Source organism: Caretta caretta, chromosome 2 (assembly GCF_965140235.1).
Source record: "Caretta caretta isolate rCarCar2 chromosome 2, rCarCar1.hap1, whole genome shotgun sequence".
Lineage (NCBI taxonomy): Eukaryota > Metazoa > Chordata > Testudines > Cheloniidae > Caretta > Caretta caretta.
In genome coordinates this window covers 83,599,765-83,617,767 of record NC_134207.1, presented here as the reverse complement: position 1 = coordinate 83,617,767, position 18,003 = coordinate 83,599,765, and the positions used below count along the sequence as shown (strand labels likewise).

General features: G+C 37.9%; 1 protein-coding gene across 2 annotated transcripts in view; it reads right to left on the bottom strand.

Moving 5' to 3' along the window:
• The window catches only part of ROCK1 (Rho associated coiled-coil containing protein kinase 1), a 172,642-nt gene that overhangs the window by 16,187 nt on the left and 138,452 nt on the right, over positions 1 to 18,003 (bottom strand). For both annotated transcript variants that reach the window (XM_048840418.2, XM_048840419.2), the window contains exons 24-28: positions 17,569 to 17,662; positions 13,654 to 13,742; positions 12,796 to 12,984; positions 11,876 to 12,041; positions 6,028 to 6,098 (exon numbers count right to left, since the gene is read on the bottom strand). In XM_048840418.2, coding sequence (XP_048696375.1) covers positions 6,028 to 6,098; positions 11,876 to 12,041; positions 12,796 to 12,984; positions 13,654 to 13,742; positions 17,569 to 17,662 — 609 coding nt within the window. The remainder of the gene's footprint in view (positions 1 to 6,027; positions 6,099 to 11,875; positions 12,042 to 12,795; positions 12,985 to 13,653; positions 13,743 to 17,568; positions 17,663 to 18,003) is intronic.

Sequence of the window (18,003 nt, the reverse complement as noted above, 5' to 3'; positions counted from 1 at the left end):
TGTACAGCAATTTGAGGATGGTGGAATCACTCTAACACTCAGTGTGAGTGGCTGTATGCTGAATTTCCCACCTCCCCATCATTAACTGTTCCCTAAAGGAGTCAATACACCCTTAAGTCTGTTCTCTAAATAGTAAGATCTCTAAGTTAACCCAGTGTCATTTTAAAACTGCTATAAGCAAGGGATTCTAGAAACCATTTTATATCTGTGCAAGACTGCCAGAAAGATGGAGACATTGCCACTTACCTTAGTAACAGGCAAGCCGGATAACTGAACCACTGATGTATTGATTATATTTCAATTATAACATAATGTGACTAGTGCATCATATTACCGTAAATTAAGTTCAGAAAACTAAGTTAAATTAGCTAGTGACATTTTTTCTAATCACATATTTGTTTTAATAACTACTTGCTTAATATTTTAATACATTTATAAAAGATACAGACTGGTTTCTCTCTCAAAACTTCAATGCAGACAAAATAGCCTACGTAGAAGAAAAAGATTAAATAATTAACCATTCCTGAGGTCATCCTATATTTATTTTAATTACTTAAAATAACACCCTATTATTCCTGCACTGTCTTTGGAGAGAAAATGCCTTTCTGTACACCAAATCTGGGACTGAAGTTATTAGAAATAATTCATTGAGTAGAAGTGAAAGACTTCTTCTCGTTGATGAGGTAACCAACTCCTAAAGTAGTTTGCATAGCTTCTATGGATATGTCTACACAGCAAAGAAAAACCTGCAGCTGGCCCGGACCCACCTCGCAGGGTTCTAGAGGCTGGGCTCTAACCAGAGCCCAGACATCTACACATCAGTGAAACATCTCCACAGCCCGAGCCTCATGAGCCCAAGTCAGCTGGCACATGCCAGCCATGCGTCTAGTTGCTGTATAGACATACCCTATGAGAAGCCCCTGGTATTGACACCCTGAGCAGCCAGTCATTGATACAAGGGGAGAGGGTGAATGATCATCTGCGCAGATCAGATGCCACAGCAGAGAGACACTTCATGAAGAATCAAAGAGCTATAGGGAGACCAAAAGGGAGGGCCTTGTATTGATAGTGGTCTTGTCTGACAGAAAAGTGCAGACACTTCCCATAAGAAGGCCTCATACTAATGTGAAAATAGGTGTGTTAGACTGAAAGACTAAACCAGTCTTGAAAGGATATAGAAGAGATAATGGAAGTCAAGGTAAATGTACTATATCTGAATTTTCAGATGAAAGAATTCAACTTCCTGAGACCCAGAATATGTCAACCACCACCCTATACCGGAAACCTACTGACCACTATACTTACCTACATGCGTCCAGCTTTCATCCAGAGCACACCACACGACCCATTGTCTACATCCAAGCTCTACGATACAACCGAATTTGCTCCAACTCCTCAGACAGAGACAAACACCTACAAGATCTCTATCAAGCATTCTTACAAATACAATACCCACCTGCTGAAATAAAGAAACAGACTGACAGAGCCAGAAGAGTACCTAGAAGTCACCTACTACAAGACAGGCCCAACAAAGAAAGTAACAGAACGCCACTAGCCGTCACCTTCAGCCCCCAACTAAAACCTCTCCAACGCATCATCAAGGATCTACAACCTATCCTGAAGGACGACCCATTACTCTCGCAGATTTTGGGAGACAGGCCAGTCCTTGCTTACAGACAGCCCCCCAACCTGAAGCAAATACTCACCAGCAACCACACACCCCACAACAAAAACACTAACCCAGGAACCTATCCTTGCAACAAAGCCCATTGCCAACTGTGTCCACATATCTATTCAGGGGACCCCATCATAGGGCCTAATCATATCAGCCACACTATCAGAGGCTCGTTCACCTGCACATCTACCGATGTGATATCTGCCATCATGCGCCAGCAATGCCCCACTGCCATGTACATTGGCCAAACGGGACAGTCTCTACGTAAAAGAATAAACGGACACAAATCAGACGTCAAGAATTATAACATTCAAAAACCAGTTGGAGAACACTTCAATGTCTTTGGTCACTCGATTGCAGACCTAAAAGTTGCAATTCTTCAACAAAAAAAGCTTCAAAAACAGACTCCAACGAGAGACTGCTGAATTGGAATTAATTTGCAAACTGGACACCATTATATTTGGCTTGAATAAAGACTGGGAGTGGATGTGTCATTACAGAAAGTAAAACTATTTCCCCATGTTTATTTTTTCCCCTTACTGTTCCTCGCACGTTCTTGTCAACTGCTGGAAATGGCCCACCTTGATTATCACTATAAAAGGGTTTTTTTTTCTCTCCTGCTGGTAATAGCTCACCTTAACTGATCACTCTCGTTATAGTGTGTATGATAATACCCATTGTTTCATGTTCTCTATGTATATAAAATCGTCCTACTCTATTTTCCACTGCATGCATCCGATGAAGTGGGCTCTCGCCCACGAAAGCTTATGCTCAAATAAATTTGTTAGTCTCTAAGGTGCCACGAGTACTCTTAATCTTCCTTTGGCATCAGGAAATACCTGGAGTAAAACCCTTTCCTTTTGGACTCTGCAGGAACACACCACATTGAACTTCAGGAAGGCCACACTGCCAGGTCAACAGGAGCCTGTGTGAAGGATCCCTGAAGAAGGATGAGTATGGGCCTTGGGGAGATAATATGGAGTGAAACTGGTTTGCATAAATGGATTCCAAAAATATCCATGGTGATTTTGCAGTTTGTTGTGTGAAAGAATGATAAGTGGTCTTCAAATGGGAAAGGGAACCAGAAAACATGGTTAAGACTGGTTCTAGGCTTTTGGGCACCCCAACAAATTTGAGGTCTCAGGGATGACGGTGGAGAAAAGTAAATGGTAGAACACCTTTTTGTCACTTTAAAACTATAATTTCTCTTCTGCTACTCCTGTTAAGGGTCCTACTGATATGGTATCTCTTCAGAGGATGGATAATTTTGCTTCCCTTTGAATAGGAGAATCTCCACCTGCGCTCAAACTTGGAGGATAAATCAGACTTTCTCTCAGCCATGTGTGCTGTTTGTACTAGCCAAGGGGACTTCCCTGGAAGCAGCAACTGACAAATCAAAGAATTCCCTCAGGGCACATCTGTAATTGATTAACCTTCTGTGATTTGGGCCTTGTCTAAATTTCTCCAATCTTTGGGTGAAGTCTGGGTGAAGACAGTCATCTTGTCCCACAAGAAGTACTGGTAGCAGGACACGACAGATTAGTAGTTTGCCACTGACTGCTTAATGTGACCAATGAAAAGACCTTTCCAAACAATACTGTCTAGCTTCTTGCCCTCTTTGTCTGATGGGGTGGAATGAACTCGGCTACCCATAGGGCATTCCATAACCGTGGACACAAAGAGAGAATTTGGAGTGAGGTGGGTACTGGAGAACATGAAACATTCAAGAGGGGCTTGTTAAGTTATATCAGCCTTTTCAGAAACAGGCCCAGATGCTGGATTAATTCAAATACCCATGTCTGTTTACAATTAACCATACAACATGGAAAAGGTCACTTTTGCCCTTTCGCCAGATGTGCGATTTTCTGAAATGCCACTGCAGGTATGTTGAGAGTGATAGCCATTCTCTCCACCACTCAGAAGCCATTCACTCCTAAAACTGACAAAGGTTCTCTGGAGAAGATGTGAAAGAGGCCCCAACATTCTTGTATAGGGAGGCTGAAGAAGTCTGGGCACTGGGATCCAAAGCTGGATTCATAGTAGTGCTATCTATGGCTGCATCCAATTCATCTTAAGACAGCTATCTGTGATCCACATGAGAGACTGATCTAGTGGGTCCAGAAGCGGCAATGGGTACAAGGCTTTCAGCACTGATGCACAGGAAGAGCTTTTTTAACGCCTCCCCAAGAAGAAGGATCCTTGTAAAACAGCTGGAAAATCGTTACCTCCCCTGTCTCACCCCATATACAGATAGGTTGGAGGCTAAGTGAAGGGGGCCATCACCACAGGCCCCATTATTCATACTTGTATCTTGAAAACATGCCAGTAACCCTGATAAAAATCCAACCAGTAGGGGGCTGGGGATCCTGATCTGCGCAATCCTCTATTCTGATAGACCCGAGATACTGTTTTATGCTCCAGTCCAAGCCCCACATCTCCTGCACGCTTTTGATGTCTCCCAAAGTGGGTGAAAGAGGAGAGCAGTCAACCCATAGATAAAGATCTGAGGGTATAGTCAAAAGCAGATCCAAGAGTGCTTCCTTGCAGGAAGGTGTCCCCAGGGGTCAACTCCTGAATAGTGGTCTGGCTAGGCCTTTTTGCTTCTGGAGAAAGATTAGTAGTTGAAGGCCTCTTGGAGACCTGTAAAGAACACAGAGTTCCAGAAATCTCGAGTGTGCAAAATTTAGTTGTCACAACTGCTTGACTAAGGATAACCTGGAGCCAGTTCTAATGCTCCTTCTTCGCCAATAGGGTGAAGCGCTTGCAGGAGCATCTAGTGGGCTCATGACCTTCCCTCAAGCAAGTCAAACACCAAGTAAGGGCCTCTGAAACCAGTTGGGCAAGAAGTACATCTCTTAAACCCCATTTTTTTTATGACAGGATCCATCATTACATATCTGCAAATTTATGGCAGGCACAAAGACTACAACTACATTACTTGCTAACACTAAAAACTACTAACTTATGGCATTGAGAAATAAAGTTTCTGTAATGCTGTTTAAAGACCCAGCTGAGATTCCTGGTCTGCACACTACCATGGCTGAAAGGAAATGACGTGGTTCAAGCACCCCACAACCCCCTTTATAAGCTTCTCTCCAGAACGTTTGGAGCTGGGGGATGCAAAGGAGGCACACACTGGTCCAGCTACACTACCGGCAAATTTCCCAATAGTGGGAAATAAATAGCGATTCACTCAAACAAGAAATGGGATTTTTGTGCATAGGATCTAGAACAATTTTGTGGAAGAACCCCTCTCAAACTTGGCCACTTAATATAGAATAGTCCCTGCATAAGTCTTAAATAGACTTGGCAGAATCCGATTTTTTTTTTAATTATTTTGACAGATAATTTTTAAATTCTTAAAAATAAACTGATCTCTTTATTCTTTTAATCAATTTAAATTTTTGTTGCAGGAAATTGTGGGGAGGTTAGACAATGTGGGGAGGAGTCAGACAATTATTTAACGATAGTGGACATTGAGACTGAAAAAGTTAAAGCATTATAATTGTTAAAACAGAAACTGTAAACATCACATGTCAAAATATACAAAGTAAATATCCTTAAATTAAACTTGAAAGTTCTCAATCAGAATTTTTTTAAATTTTTGCTTAAGTGTACATTTCTGTTATCATAGATGGAAATATTTTTTGTGTTTGTGTGTGCACAGTGAAATCCATATTTATTGATATTTACCGATAAAAATATAATCCTTCCAAGCCCCCTTAAATAAAAAGTTTAGGCCTGCGTATCTGCATAATTTTGGATCTATTTGCTACTCTCCTAAACCTCTTCAATACTGCTATGGGGAGATGCAATGAGCATATCCAAAGCTTACTTCAGTACATTAAAAGTTTCTAAGAGTATTAGATTAGGCCCTTCGTACACAATGGGTATGGATGGACCCCTATGTAGTTTCTTTCATCTGTAAAGTGTCTTCTGTGAACTCAGAAAGGAGATGGGGAGCATTTAGTCCTTAATTTGTTTTATTGCCAATTATATAATCATACTTAGACCAGTTATTCCTCTGCAGAACGCACTGTAAAACATCTTCACATTGCTGGCAATGCTTAGTTGCCATGAAAAAAATCCAAATATTGCAGTTTGAAAAAAAAAACCCAGAAAATCCACAAAGCAGACTTAGTCCTACTTGAAAAATCTTTTACTGCATAACTCTAGATGCCAGATGGAACCCTGAATTTTGAAGTTGTCTGTGTCTTCCTGCAATAATGTAATACATATAAACTAAATTACTCAATTTTTTTTCTAAATGTAAACTGCACAGTTAATATTAATATGCTTAAAGAGCTCTATTCCGGGATGGCAGGGTGGGAATGAGGGGAATTATTTCATACCTGCTTTTTCCAGCCATGTCGTTTTATATTTCCTTTGTTTGGTATCGAAAGCCAACCCTCAATTCTTGACTCTGTTTTAAAATACAGGAAAATTAAACAGTCTTAATATATTATAATAGAACAAAATAATATAACAAAGCGCACTTGACTTCATGCGGCAATAGGCAATTACCCAATAGATCAGCAAAGCAGGAATTAAAAGAATAGCTAAATAAAACAAGGATATAAGCATTTGTATTTCATGCTTCATCACAAACTAACATTTTATGTCCACACAGCTACTGCAGAAAAAATATCAAGCTGTTTTCCATAAGGCTAATATCTAACACTGTATTTAAAAAAAAAAATTAAAAAAGCCAGACAGGATGCTTTGGTTTGAAAAATGTGTTGCAGCTTAAATGGAAGATAATTATAAGATTATCAATGTAAATATCATTTAACTTTCAGAGTGGCTATATGAAAATATTTAGCAGAAAGATTCTGCAAGTGAAACAAACCAGAGCCACAATTTACAAAACACAGAGGAAGAATGCACAAGAAAACAAGCAAAGGTACGCAAGTGTCCCATTACTCACAGAAGATAGGAACAGAAGATAAATAAATAAGGAATGCAGGAAGAATCAACTAGATATAAAGAATAAGAGACAAGCATTTTATTTGTTTTTCAAAGGACAATTTTCTGAGTATTCTGATAATGAATTTTCTTACAATATAGCTACTGAAATAACAAATCATTATTTTGAACACTGATAAAAAAAACCTGAGGTTTCCCACACTGACACTTAACATTTTGGCTATCACTACAGAAAACTCTAGCTATCTGATGTTCTAAATGTATTTCTATTGTTTGGGGTGCATTTTTAAAAATATGTATGAAACTGATGATAGTAGTGAAACACCGTCTGGCTTTCAACTGAGTTAAAATGACATGATGGATATTCAACATGGAAAATCTATTTTATAATTACTTAAGTATAGTTTTATAAAAGGAAAACAAGAATCCTAAAAAGTAGTTTGTTTAAAAAAAAAAAGTTACCAGAGAACAGTAACAAATATATAAATCAATCATTCAGCCATAACAATGAATTTGATTAAAATAAGGCTAACAGCATTTCAATATCCCAAGATCATCAACTAAACAAAATTATTTATAACTTTCTGTTTGTATATTTCTCCAACACACACTACCACTGTAGGGATAATTCTGGAAAGCAGCTGATGAGATTTAGCCATGCAAGTATTAATGCACTGCTGTGAAAATATACCCAAATATTTTTCCAAACGTCCACATATTTTGTTGACTAAAATTAGGAAGAGTTTTGCCACCCTAATTTTCCAAAAAGAAAAATTATTTTGCATGCATTATTTCAGTGAAATGGTAACATTTCTTGCATTAATGCCTATAATAAAGACAACATTATGTAATCACTTAAAACTGGGTTACTTATCAATTATTGGAATTCTCTTTGAGTCTCTTCTCCATACTCTACAGATGTTCCCCAAACCACTTGAAGAATGCAGAGTCATTAAAATCTTGAAATTCAGATAGGCAAAGTGCATGCCAGCATTACCTTTTTGCAATCAGAAATTTATCTGCCATGTAAAAGCCAAGGAAATGCCCTTTTCTCTGCTTCTCACGTTTTCAAATCTATACACATATATTTTTAAAAACCTCCTAAAAACCCTCTCTTTGCTCTCTGACTCAACATTCAATAACTTCCTAGCAGGGAATATATTTTCCTCAATCTCTATAGCAGTCACACTTAAGAAATTTGTTCTGTTTTGAAATATATTGTTCCTGTGGTATTCTCAATTAAGCAAGAATGAATATCACTAAACTTGGTGTAATTTCTGAAAATCTAAAAAAAAGTTAGGGGTTCAATCCTCAGAGCAAAATAGAGTAATAGCTGTCATGAAGATGAAGAGGTTGTGCTCATAAGGACACCGATTGTGAGCAAATTACAAAGGCTTCTGTTTCAGTATGTGGCCTGAGTTCCTTGACAAAGTAAGTTTGCAGGAACAAGAGAAAGTTTGAGATATTTACAATGTTTCATTGACTGAATGTTGAATTGGTTGATATTCTTTTCTGTGCACCCGCTGACAGATCTGTTCCAGTGTGCAAAGTACATTTGTATAGGGAATGGTTTTCAAGCTACAAAGAAGCACCTTGCAATTGAAGATATGTGCTCCTCAATGTCCTGCTTTTCTAGGAGGCTCAAGATTCCTTAGTATCTAATGAGCTCTTGAAGGAGTACACATTTCCTCTCAATTAGAGACACTGATGGTCTCACATGGGTTTCTTTAGACTTTAATTTATTGTCCTGTTTTATTTGATTTAACTGATTGCCAGTTAACTTAACCAACACAATTTTAAATGCAGGTCTAGTCACTCCACAAACATTTGATCCAGGACAGAAATATCTGGTGTTATCCTGAGGAAGTAACTCAGAAAATATGGGATGGGTGGGCTAGTGTGGAATAGTCATCTCATAATTCTGCTGAGACAGCCTGCCTTCATATTAAGGACACCCTACAGGTACTTGGCTCTGAATGATAGAACATGTTTCTGCCAATCTGAACAGAAACAAGCCTTCTGGTGCAACTGTGTCCCTTCAGTCCTTCCTTGCCAAATGAGGTAGGATATGGTGGTCAATTTTTTTTTAACATAAGGGTAAGGTGTTCCTGTTGAAAGACTAACTGAAAGGGAATGAGTGCAAGGCAGACTGTCCTCAATTTCAGAAAATTTATGTTGCTTTGCCTTTCTTCCCAGGACCACTGTCCCTAAGCCAAGAAGTGCTTCCATCTTCTTATGCTGCTGTCCAATGTGAATACTGCTCTAGACTCAAACCTGCAGCAGAATGCCCTTCAAGAATCTCTCTTGATTTGTCAGTTAAAATGAGTATGCTAACCAGACGAGGTACCATCACTTTAAATTCCAGTGTATTTTGTATTCTCATAGGGTATTTTGCTGGGATACATCCTCAGTGTTTCATGATCCAGCAACCCCAGGGTATGTATACCAATATGCAAAGCCATTAATCCAAGGATATTTAGAAATATTCAGATTGTGGTTCTCATGCAGTCTCAGATTTTAGAAATTACAGGTAAGGTACACAATGTTGTTAGCGGAGTCTATCACTACTCCCCAGACTGGGATTTCTGGATTATATTCTAGGACGGTGTTTGGTCAATCACAAATACATGTTCCTAGAGAGAGTCAGAACAGTCATCTACACAACCCTCTGTGTCCTGAATGAATTGACATCTCAAATAAATGTAACATCCAGGAACAAAGTGGATCCCTAGGTAGTGAAGGGTAGCAACAATGGTCACTAGCACTTCTATAAAGACTCAGGGGTGGCTGAAAGGCTGAATGGCAGTGCTTTTTACTGGTAGGCTACTAAAGTCAGTGTAAACCTCAGAAACATTTGATGGGTGAACCTGACTGAGATGCAGAAAGGCCTCTGTCAACTCTACAGAAGTTAAAAAGTATTCCTGGTTGCATACTGGTAAAAGCTGAAGGCAGGATTTCCCTTTTTTGGGCATTTGTTGAGTGCTTTACATAAAGAGATAAGAACGGCCATGCTGGGTCAGACCAATGTGTCCATCTATCCCAGGATCCTATCCTCTGATATCAGATGGATGAATGGGAATGAATGGAACAGGGCAATTATCAAGTTGTCTAGTCCCAGTATCAGGCAGTCTGAGGCTAGGAACATGGGGTTGCATCGCTGACCATCTTGGCTAATAGCCATTGATGGACCTATGCTCCACGAACTTACCTAATTCTTTTTTGAACCCAGTTATAGTTTCAACCTTCACAACCTCTCCAGGTTTTGTGGTTCAGTACTGCCACAATTTTATCCTCATGATTTTATCAACATAAATAAGATTCTGAAGCGATTTAACTCCTTCTTGTGGGGAACCTGGTGGGGAACCTCCCTGGTTTGGAGTAGATGAAACACAAGTATGTACATGGTTAGAGCTAATTATTGAGTACTTTTGGTAGTTTAGGACTTGATATAATTAGGACTCGACAGTTCAAGACTGCCCTTCCTAAGCAACATAAGACTTCTAATATGTTGACCAATTTCAGGAAAATTTTATGAGTTCAAATTATAAGAGCTCAGAAATTAGGCAAGGAGGATCAATGGAGGTTCTTTTCAGATAGGAGATATTGTCGAACATAGGACTTGATGCCAGTTAGCAACATGAGGAAAGCTGCCAGCTGAAGGTCTCTGATCCCTTTTCAATACCTCAGTAAATGGTATGCATTAAGAAGTGCCATGAAGGAATAAAGTTCCTTGAAAAAGACCTGGATATTTCTGACAGCTTGGAAACAACAGGAGGGTTCCTAGAATCTGACGCAAGGGGAGATGTATTTCTACATGGATATGACGACTGTAGGAGTCACCACCAGCAGATTTGGGAGGGGTTTAACATCAAATATACCAAAATCCTGAAGATGTTCCTGGAACAAATACAGCAGACATACGCCCTTTAGGTTTTTAACAGTCTGAATTGTGCTAGAAGCCAGAAGACTTATTACGCAGCGCAGCAGTTGTGAAGATTTTGACACACCATTAACTGACTAAGAACACATTTTAGAAAAGGTATATAATTTAAAATCAACATCTAAAATAAAAAACAAAAATTAACTAAGGGAAGACATGACACCAATGCAGACAAAGGGGAGGGAGGCTAATATCTAGAAGGATTCACGAACGATTGTTACATACCTGAAATTCAAGATTTCAGCCATTTAAAGATCTTTGGAAAAACTGCAGTGTGAAGATCTAGGCAGCGGAAAGTGCATCGATAGGAAGAGAGACATGCCTAAAATGTTTCTTTTACACTGCTCATCCTCTGACGTCGTATGGTCATGTGTAAACCAATATCCCTTGTCTAAAATGCTCTTGATGACATAGGTCCTACCCTTGTTTACAGATATTCAGATGTATTCTGCTGCAGTGTATTCAGATTTTAAAAAGTCACATGACAAGCATATTTACTACTAATTTCACAAGGAAAATTATATCCCTGTATATAGAAAATAAGCCTAATAACTTTACCTTATGGGCTTTTTACAGCACAGCATATTATTGAATGTTGTTCTGTATCAAAAATAAATCTTGTGTGCTGGGATAACAGAGATTAGGTTATACTCTTGCAGCACCACAAAAAGTAACTAGTATCTACAACAGCAGTTCTCAAACTGCAGTCCATGAACTATATGCTCATGGTCTGCAAAGAGATGGTTAGTAACATGATGCTCTCTCTCTTTGTTTTCAGCTACTGAATCACATCACATAGCTAAAAATGTATTAAATATTTTCCTAACATTTACTTTCCAGGGAGGCAATTTTTGTCATTGCCACAGTGATGCTATGTGAACTCTAGGGGAGGTGGTCCAGAAGGCAATTTTGCATTACAGTATGGTCTACACTATGAAAAGATTTGAGATACCTCATTTACAACACATATCACATCCATTATATTCACACAGTGCAGCAACGACAGCTGTAAGGATGGTCTCTTCCACTGACTGGAAGTGATAGTTCTAACCTGGAAAGACTAATTTCAGATGAAACTAAGACAGTGCTCTATAAAAAGCTAGCCAAGCTATGAAATCCTACCTGGCCTCCAACATAAAAAGCTAACACTATTATCCTGCATTCAGGACTTCAACAAAAGATTAAGTACATTTTTTTTTTAAAAATAGTTAAAATAATGGAGAGGGGATGCAGAAAAGGTAAGAGAAGCCATTTTAAAAGGTGATGGCCAACAATTTCTAAGACTAAGTATATATACACAAAAGACAAGTTGTCCAAATGAATAATTCTCTTACCTGTAAGGTTTCCATCAGTTTCGTCTGGCTGGAGGCTGGCAACACTGGTAGAGTCCATTCCTTGCTGAAGGTCCAAAATTTTACTACGCAATTGTTCTATATCACTCTCTTTACTATCCAGCTGCATCTGAAGCTCATTCCTATATGTTGACTCTTCTGCTAGTTGCTGTATTTATATATATACACACAGTAAGCATATGATCCAAAGCGAACATGGAAACAAAATAATAAGATATTTAAAAAATTAAGAATGAATTATGATGGATTACAAGCTTTCAGTAAATCTATGGATTAATTTAGTAATATTACTATTCATTTGGAATCTTTTACTATTCTATTACAATAACAGAATTCTCTGAATTGGTTTGGGCTTTTGTTTGAGACTAATATATGCTAATTAAACAATCAGCCCAGTTATCAAGAACTTGTGGGAATACATTAAGTTAGGAAATAGTCTGATTAATTTCATTAATGTTTTTCTTAAAAAGAATATCCCCAAATATTAAATCAGCCATTTAGACTCTAAATTAGAGCAATAATAATTTCTTTAAGTTGTAATAAAGCAAGCTAGAGACCACATAAGGGGAATTTTATACTAGAAAGTACCAATTTACATCTGTAAACTACTGTAAATTGGTTTGCAAAAAACTATATTATTTATGTCATTTTTTTCCATTGTTCAGGCAGTCAAATGCATGGCGTCGGATTTGTTCCCTGGCAACTGTCACAATGAAATGGGTCTATAAAGTAGATTCTACTGTATTAGGAAACATAATCAGTGTTTTGGACAGAAAAAAAAAAAGGTGTCTTCTAGTACATATATTTGGTTCATAATTGTTACTTTTAAGGAAGATAATGTCTGCACTCTCTTTCCCTTTGGACTGGATCACAGACTACCACAAAATCGGAAAAGGTTTTACCGCTTGCATTTCATTGAGCTCCTTCTGGTATTTCACGACCATCTGATTGAATTTCTCTTTTTCTTGATTAAGCTCCAATTGTAGCTTTCGGTTTTCCTTTTCTTTTTTCCTCAAATCTTGTATATTAGCTTTCTTTCTGTCTATTTTAAAATCTTTCCGATTCATTATCTCAGCCAATTTGTTCACAGCCTGTACAAAAAAAGTACATGAATTAAGAGAGATGCTATACACATAAGCTTTTGTAAAGAACGTAAACGTTTCTCTTGGTTCAAAACCACGTCAGAGAGAAAAAGATCATTTGGGTTACAGAAGCCCACGTTATATTTCAGCATGACATCATACTGAAGACATGCATCTAGAACTCCGTGCCTTTCTATCCCCTTGTTATTGCAGCTGTCAAACTGACTACTAAAATACTTACATTTCAGTAAGAAAAAGTAGAAATAAGAGAGATGTAAAATGTAACATTTCCAATTGTGGAATAGATTTTTTTTAAATGAGCTGAGACCATCTTTAAAAAGTGTAGATTTCCCAGAACATAATTAATTATAGAAGTGAATGCACTGGATACAAAAAAGCTCCTATTAACATGTCATCTGTGGGTCTGATCCTGCAAACCCTTACTCTCTTGAACATTCCATAATCAAGTGAAAAGTTTACAGGATCAGAACCTATGCTTTTAGCTATAAATTACACTAATGCAAATTTCAGATTTATAGATCATCACGAATACAAATTTCATCTAGCTATAGTGCTGAGAAGTAATCACAGAGTAATTCATTAAAATTTGAAAGCTATTTATCGGGTATGCCACCATGAAGTCAACATGCTCATATTAAAATGTCTAAAAATTAATACCTGTGTTTTAAGAGTTCTTTCAGTGTGAAGATTCTTCTCATAATGCATTCTAATATTGTTGATTTCCTCTTCTTTCTTCAATTTAAATTCTGTTAAAAATACCATTAAACTTTCTAAGATATACATTTTATGGCAAGAAAACAATTTTTAAAGGTCATTCATTTCTCCATAGTATGTGGGTTTTTTCCATCTTTCTGTTCTTTGACTTTGCATACAAACACAGACATTTTGTAACCATAAAGACCATTTATTTAATGACACTGGAATATCATAAATATCTCACAAGAGAATACTTCAGATAGATAGGGCAAAGCTAAAATGCATATATATGTAGCTCCTAACCTACTGTTATAACATTTTTGACCACTGGCAACACTGAGCAGAAGTTTTCAGAGAACTGTCCACAGTGACGCCAAAATCTCTTTCTTGGATGGTAACAGTTAATTTAGAACCTATCAGTGTATATGTATAGTTGGAATTATTTTTTCCAACATGCATTACTTTTCATTTATCAGTGTTGAATTTCATCTGCTATTTTTGTTGCCTAGTGACACCATTTTGATATATCCTTCTAATGCCTTGCAGTCTGCTTTGGACTTAACTCTCTTGAATAACTATAATTTGCAAACATTGCCACTTCACTGTTCATCCCCTTTTCCAAATCATTTATGAATATGCTGAACAGCACAGATCCCAGTACAGATACTTGGTGGGACACTGCTGTTCACCTCTCTCCACTGTGAAAACTGACCATTTGGTCATACCCTTTGTTTCCTATCTTTCAACCAGTTACTGATCCATGAAAGGATCTTCCATCTAATACCATGACTACTTAGTTTCCTTAAGAGCCTTTGGTGAGCAATCTTAAAGGCTTTCTGAAAATGCAAATATATTATATCAACTGGATCACAATTCTCCACATGCTTGTTGATTCCCTCAAAGAATTCTAATCGATTGGTAAGGCATGACTTCCCTTTACAAAAGCTGCATCAACTCCTCCCCAGCAAATTATGTTTATTTACACGTCTGATAATTCTGTTCTTTACTATATATTGTATGAATGTGCCTGGTACTGAAGTTATGCTCACTGTCCATTAAATGCCAGGATCTCCTCTGGAGCCCTTTAAAAATCGGTATTACATTAGCTACCTTCCAGTCATCTGATTCAAAGGCTGATTTCAGTGATAGGTTACATACTACAATTAGTAGTTCTGCAATTTCATATCTGAGTTCCTTCAGAACTCTTAGATGAATACCATCTAGTCCTGGTGACTTATTACTGTTTAGTTTTTCAGTTTGGTCTAAAACCTCTTCTATTAACACCTCAATTAGGGACACTGTTTCAGATCTGTCACCCAAAAAGAATAGCTCTGATGTGGATATTTCCCCCACATGCTCTTCAGTGAAGACCATTGCAAATAATTCATTAAGCTTTTCTACAATGGCTTTGTCTTTGTCGAGTGCTCCTTTAACACCTTTGGTAAAATCCAATATGGCTCCAATTAATTTTATCTTCTGCATAGGGATCAATACTGGTATTTCTTTCCTAACAGTCCCAGAAAAGAGAACAATCAAAGGATGTGATGAATATTGTTCCTCTACCTCTGCCATAATCTCCCACAAACTAATCAATAGTCCAAGTATGGGCATACTTGGATCCCCATTTTTCTGAGGTAAGCTGCTACAACTAGACACTTTGCAAATACTCTGGCAGTGGCTGATAGGCTGAATGGTAATTCCCAACCACAAACATCAAATATCATCTGTGGAATGGGTGGATTGTGATAGGGGAATGTGTCCTGAAGGTCGAGAGCAGTGTACCAATCAGTCATTTGGGCACTGTACCAGTCAGTCTAGGGATGCGATGATGGTGGCTAGGGACACCATTCTGAACTTTATCTTCCTGAGGTAAGTGTTCACTCTTCTGAGTTCTAGGGCAGGCCAAAGTCCCCCCACTTATTCTTGGAGATGAGGAAGTACCTCAATTAAAAAGCCCTCCCTCTGAAGCAAAGCAGGACCTCTATTGTGCCAAGAGCCAGAAGTGACTGGACATCTTGGTCTAACAAGCTCTTGTGAGAGGGGTCCCTGAACAGGAACAGGGAAGGTGGGCAAGTGTTGAGTATGGACTAAATTAAATCTCAGATCCCACTCCAATGATTTCCAGTACTCATCCATTTCTTGTTATATCAGTCCAGAAACAGTGGAAATGAGATAGGCGGTCCCCAAAAGGGAGGAGATGGGATAGCTAGATCTATAATAACTTGTAAGATATTCCTGGGTGAGCAATCAAATTTACAGCCTCAATAATGAAGACAGGTGAGATGAAGTCCCAACTGTTTATACGAATTTCTCCCACAAACTTCTGTTGTTTCCTTTGAGCATCCATTTGTCAGTACCGATAGTAAGCAGGCTACCTGTGGTAAGCTTGAGGTCTGAAATGCTTATGTTTGGGAGCTGGCATGCATACCCTCAATGACCTGAGGGTTGCTCTGAAATGGAAATACACCTGACCTTTGATCAGATGCAGAAAATGCACTGCTGAGGCTGCTGTTAGCTGTCAAACCACCCGAAGGACACAAGAGGCTCTGATGTGTCTCCCTGCCAGTGTAAAGCTCACCTCTCAACCTTCAAATCTGCTAGTATGTGACACCAGCAAACAAAATGTGGGACAAATGACTGAAATACGAAACATTATTTTGGTGATTCAAAGTATAAGGTACAGATTATTGTGGTTTTAAAGAACAAAACCTGTAAGGTGTCTTCTCACAATGTTTAACCACATACAACCATAACCCATAGATCAGCAGCAGAGTGGCAAGATGTGGGTCTGCCATGTAAGAGATCTGGACTCTACTCTTGACTCTGCCTGCAGTGACCCTGCATACCTCTCTGCTAATGTATTTTAAAAACGAGAGGGAAAGATGTGTGTGCAGCAACTCATACTTGATTGTGTTCTAGGTTTAGAACCTTAACCAACAATAAGGGTAACGAAGAGCATGGGAATATAAACACCATACTAGAGGTGTGATTTGAAGTCAAGGTATACTTCCAGCTCAGAGGATTTGTAAACCTGCCAAAAGTAAATGATTTTGGAATGCTGCTTATTCTCTCTGTAATAAATCTATTTTTCATCCAACCACCATGAAATACTCAAATAGCACTCAAAAGAGCTTACATTTTATGTTTTGATTTTTGCCGTTTTTATGATATTTTTACAAAACAAAGGTTTAAAAGTCTTGTCAAAACAAAAACTCAAATGCAGCCTTAACTATGGTGTCATGACCAGATCTGACAAAACAAAAAAAATTCGTACTATAATTTTCAAAGCTCCATGGAAATTTATGCACCATCATGAAGATTAGTAGACATGGAATATGAAGAAGAACGTTTGTTTACTTCTGGTCTGGGAAATTCTTTCCTTATATCATGTTTAACAACATATTCTGATACAATGTTAAGCTAAATACACTAAGCTTATTATTATTATTATTATTATTATTATTATGTATTCTTTTCCATCATAAATCATGAAAGGATGGGATTTGCAATCTCTCTGTACAAACGAAATGGGCTGGGGATTTGGCCCACAAAACCAGCAGATTCAGGCAAGTCTTATAAAACTTTTCACTAGCTCCTGGCTCCTCAGTCTTTTCTCATCCTCATGGCAGTACAGGTTCCCTCAACAGCTATGTCCACCAGAAATCCCTAGGAGCAGAAAAGGAACCACATGTCCCCCATCACATGGGGGGAGGAAGTAATTAATTTCATGCTGACAGCATGGAAAAGATAAGGTCCTTAATACTGAAGGAAAAAATGGCCAAAACTGGTTTTCAAGTCTGTAACAGCAAACATATATTTCTCTGTAATCAATTCTGCATCATCCTAATATAATTTAAAACTTAAAACATGCCATACCTTCCTCCTGTTTCTTATTTTTTTCAATGAGCTCTGTATTTTCTTTTGTTAGAAACTTAACATCATTGGTTAATGTATTATTTGTTTCTTCCAGCTAAACGAAAACAAACAGATTTTAAAACAAAGCATTTGCTATACATCCTACCCATATTCAAAACTGTATTTTTTCTTTAAAATAATCTTAAATCAATAATAGTATTTTACACAGAATTACCATTCTTAGATTGCATACTCACTAATCTGTTCATACTTCAAAACTGTACATAAAATTCTAGATATTTTACTTCTGATCCCTCTTTCTTTCACAAAGACACTGGGTATACAACTCTCTCTAAGAAAAGGACTAGGTCTACTTTTATGATCCATGCAGCGTTGAGCACATTTTCAGTGTCCAATAAATAATACCCAACAGAACTTAAGGAATTAAGCAGAACT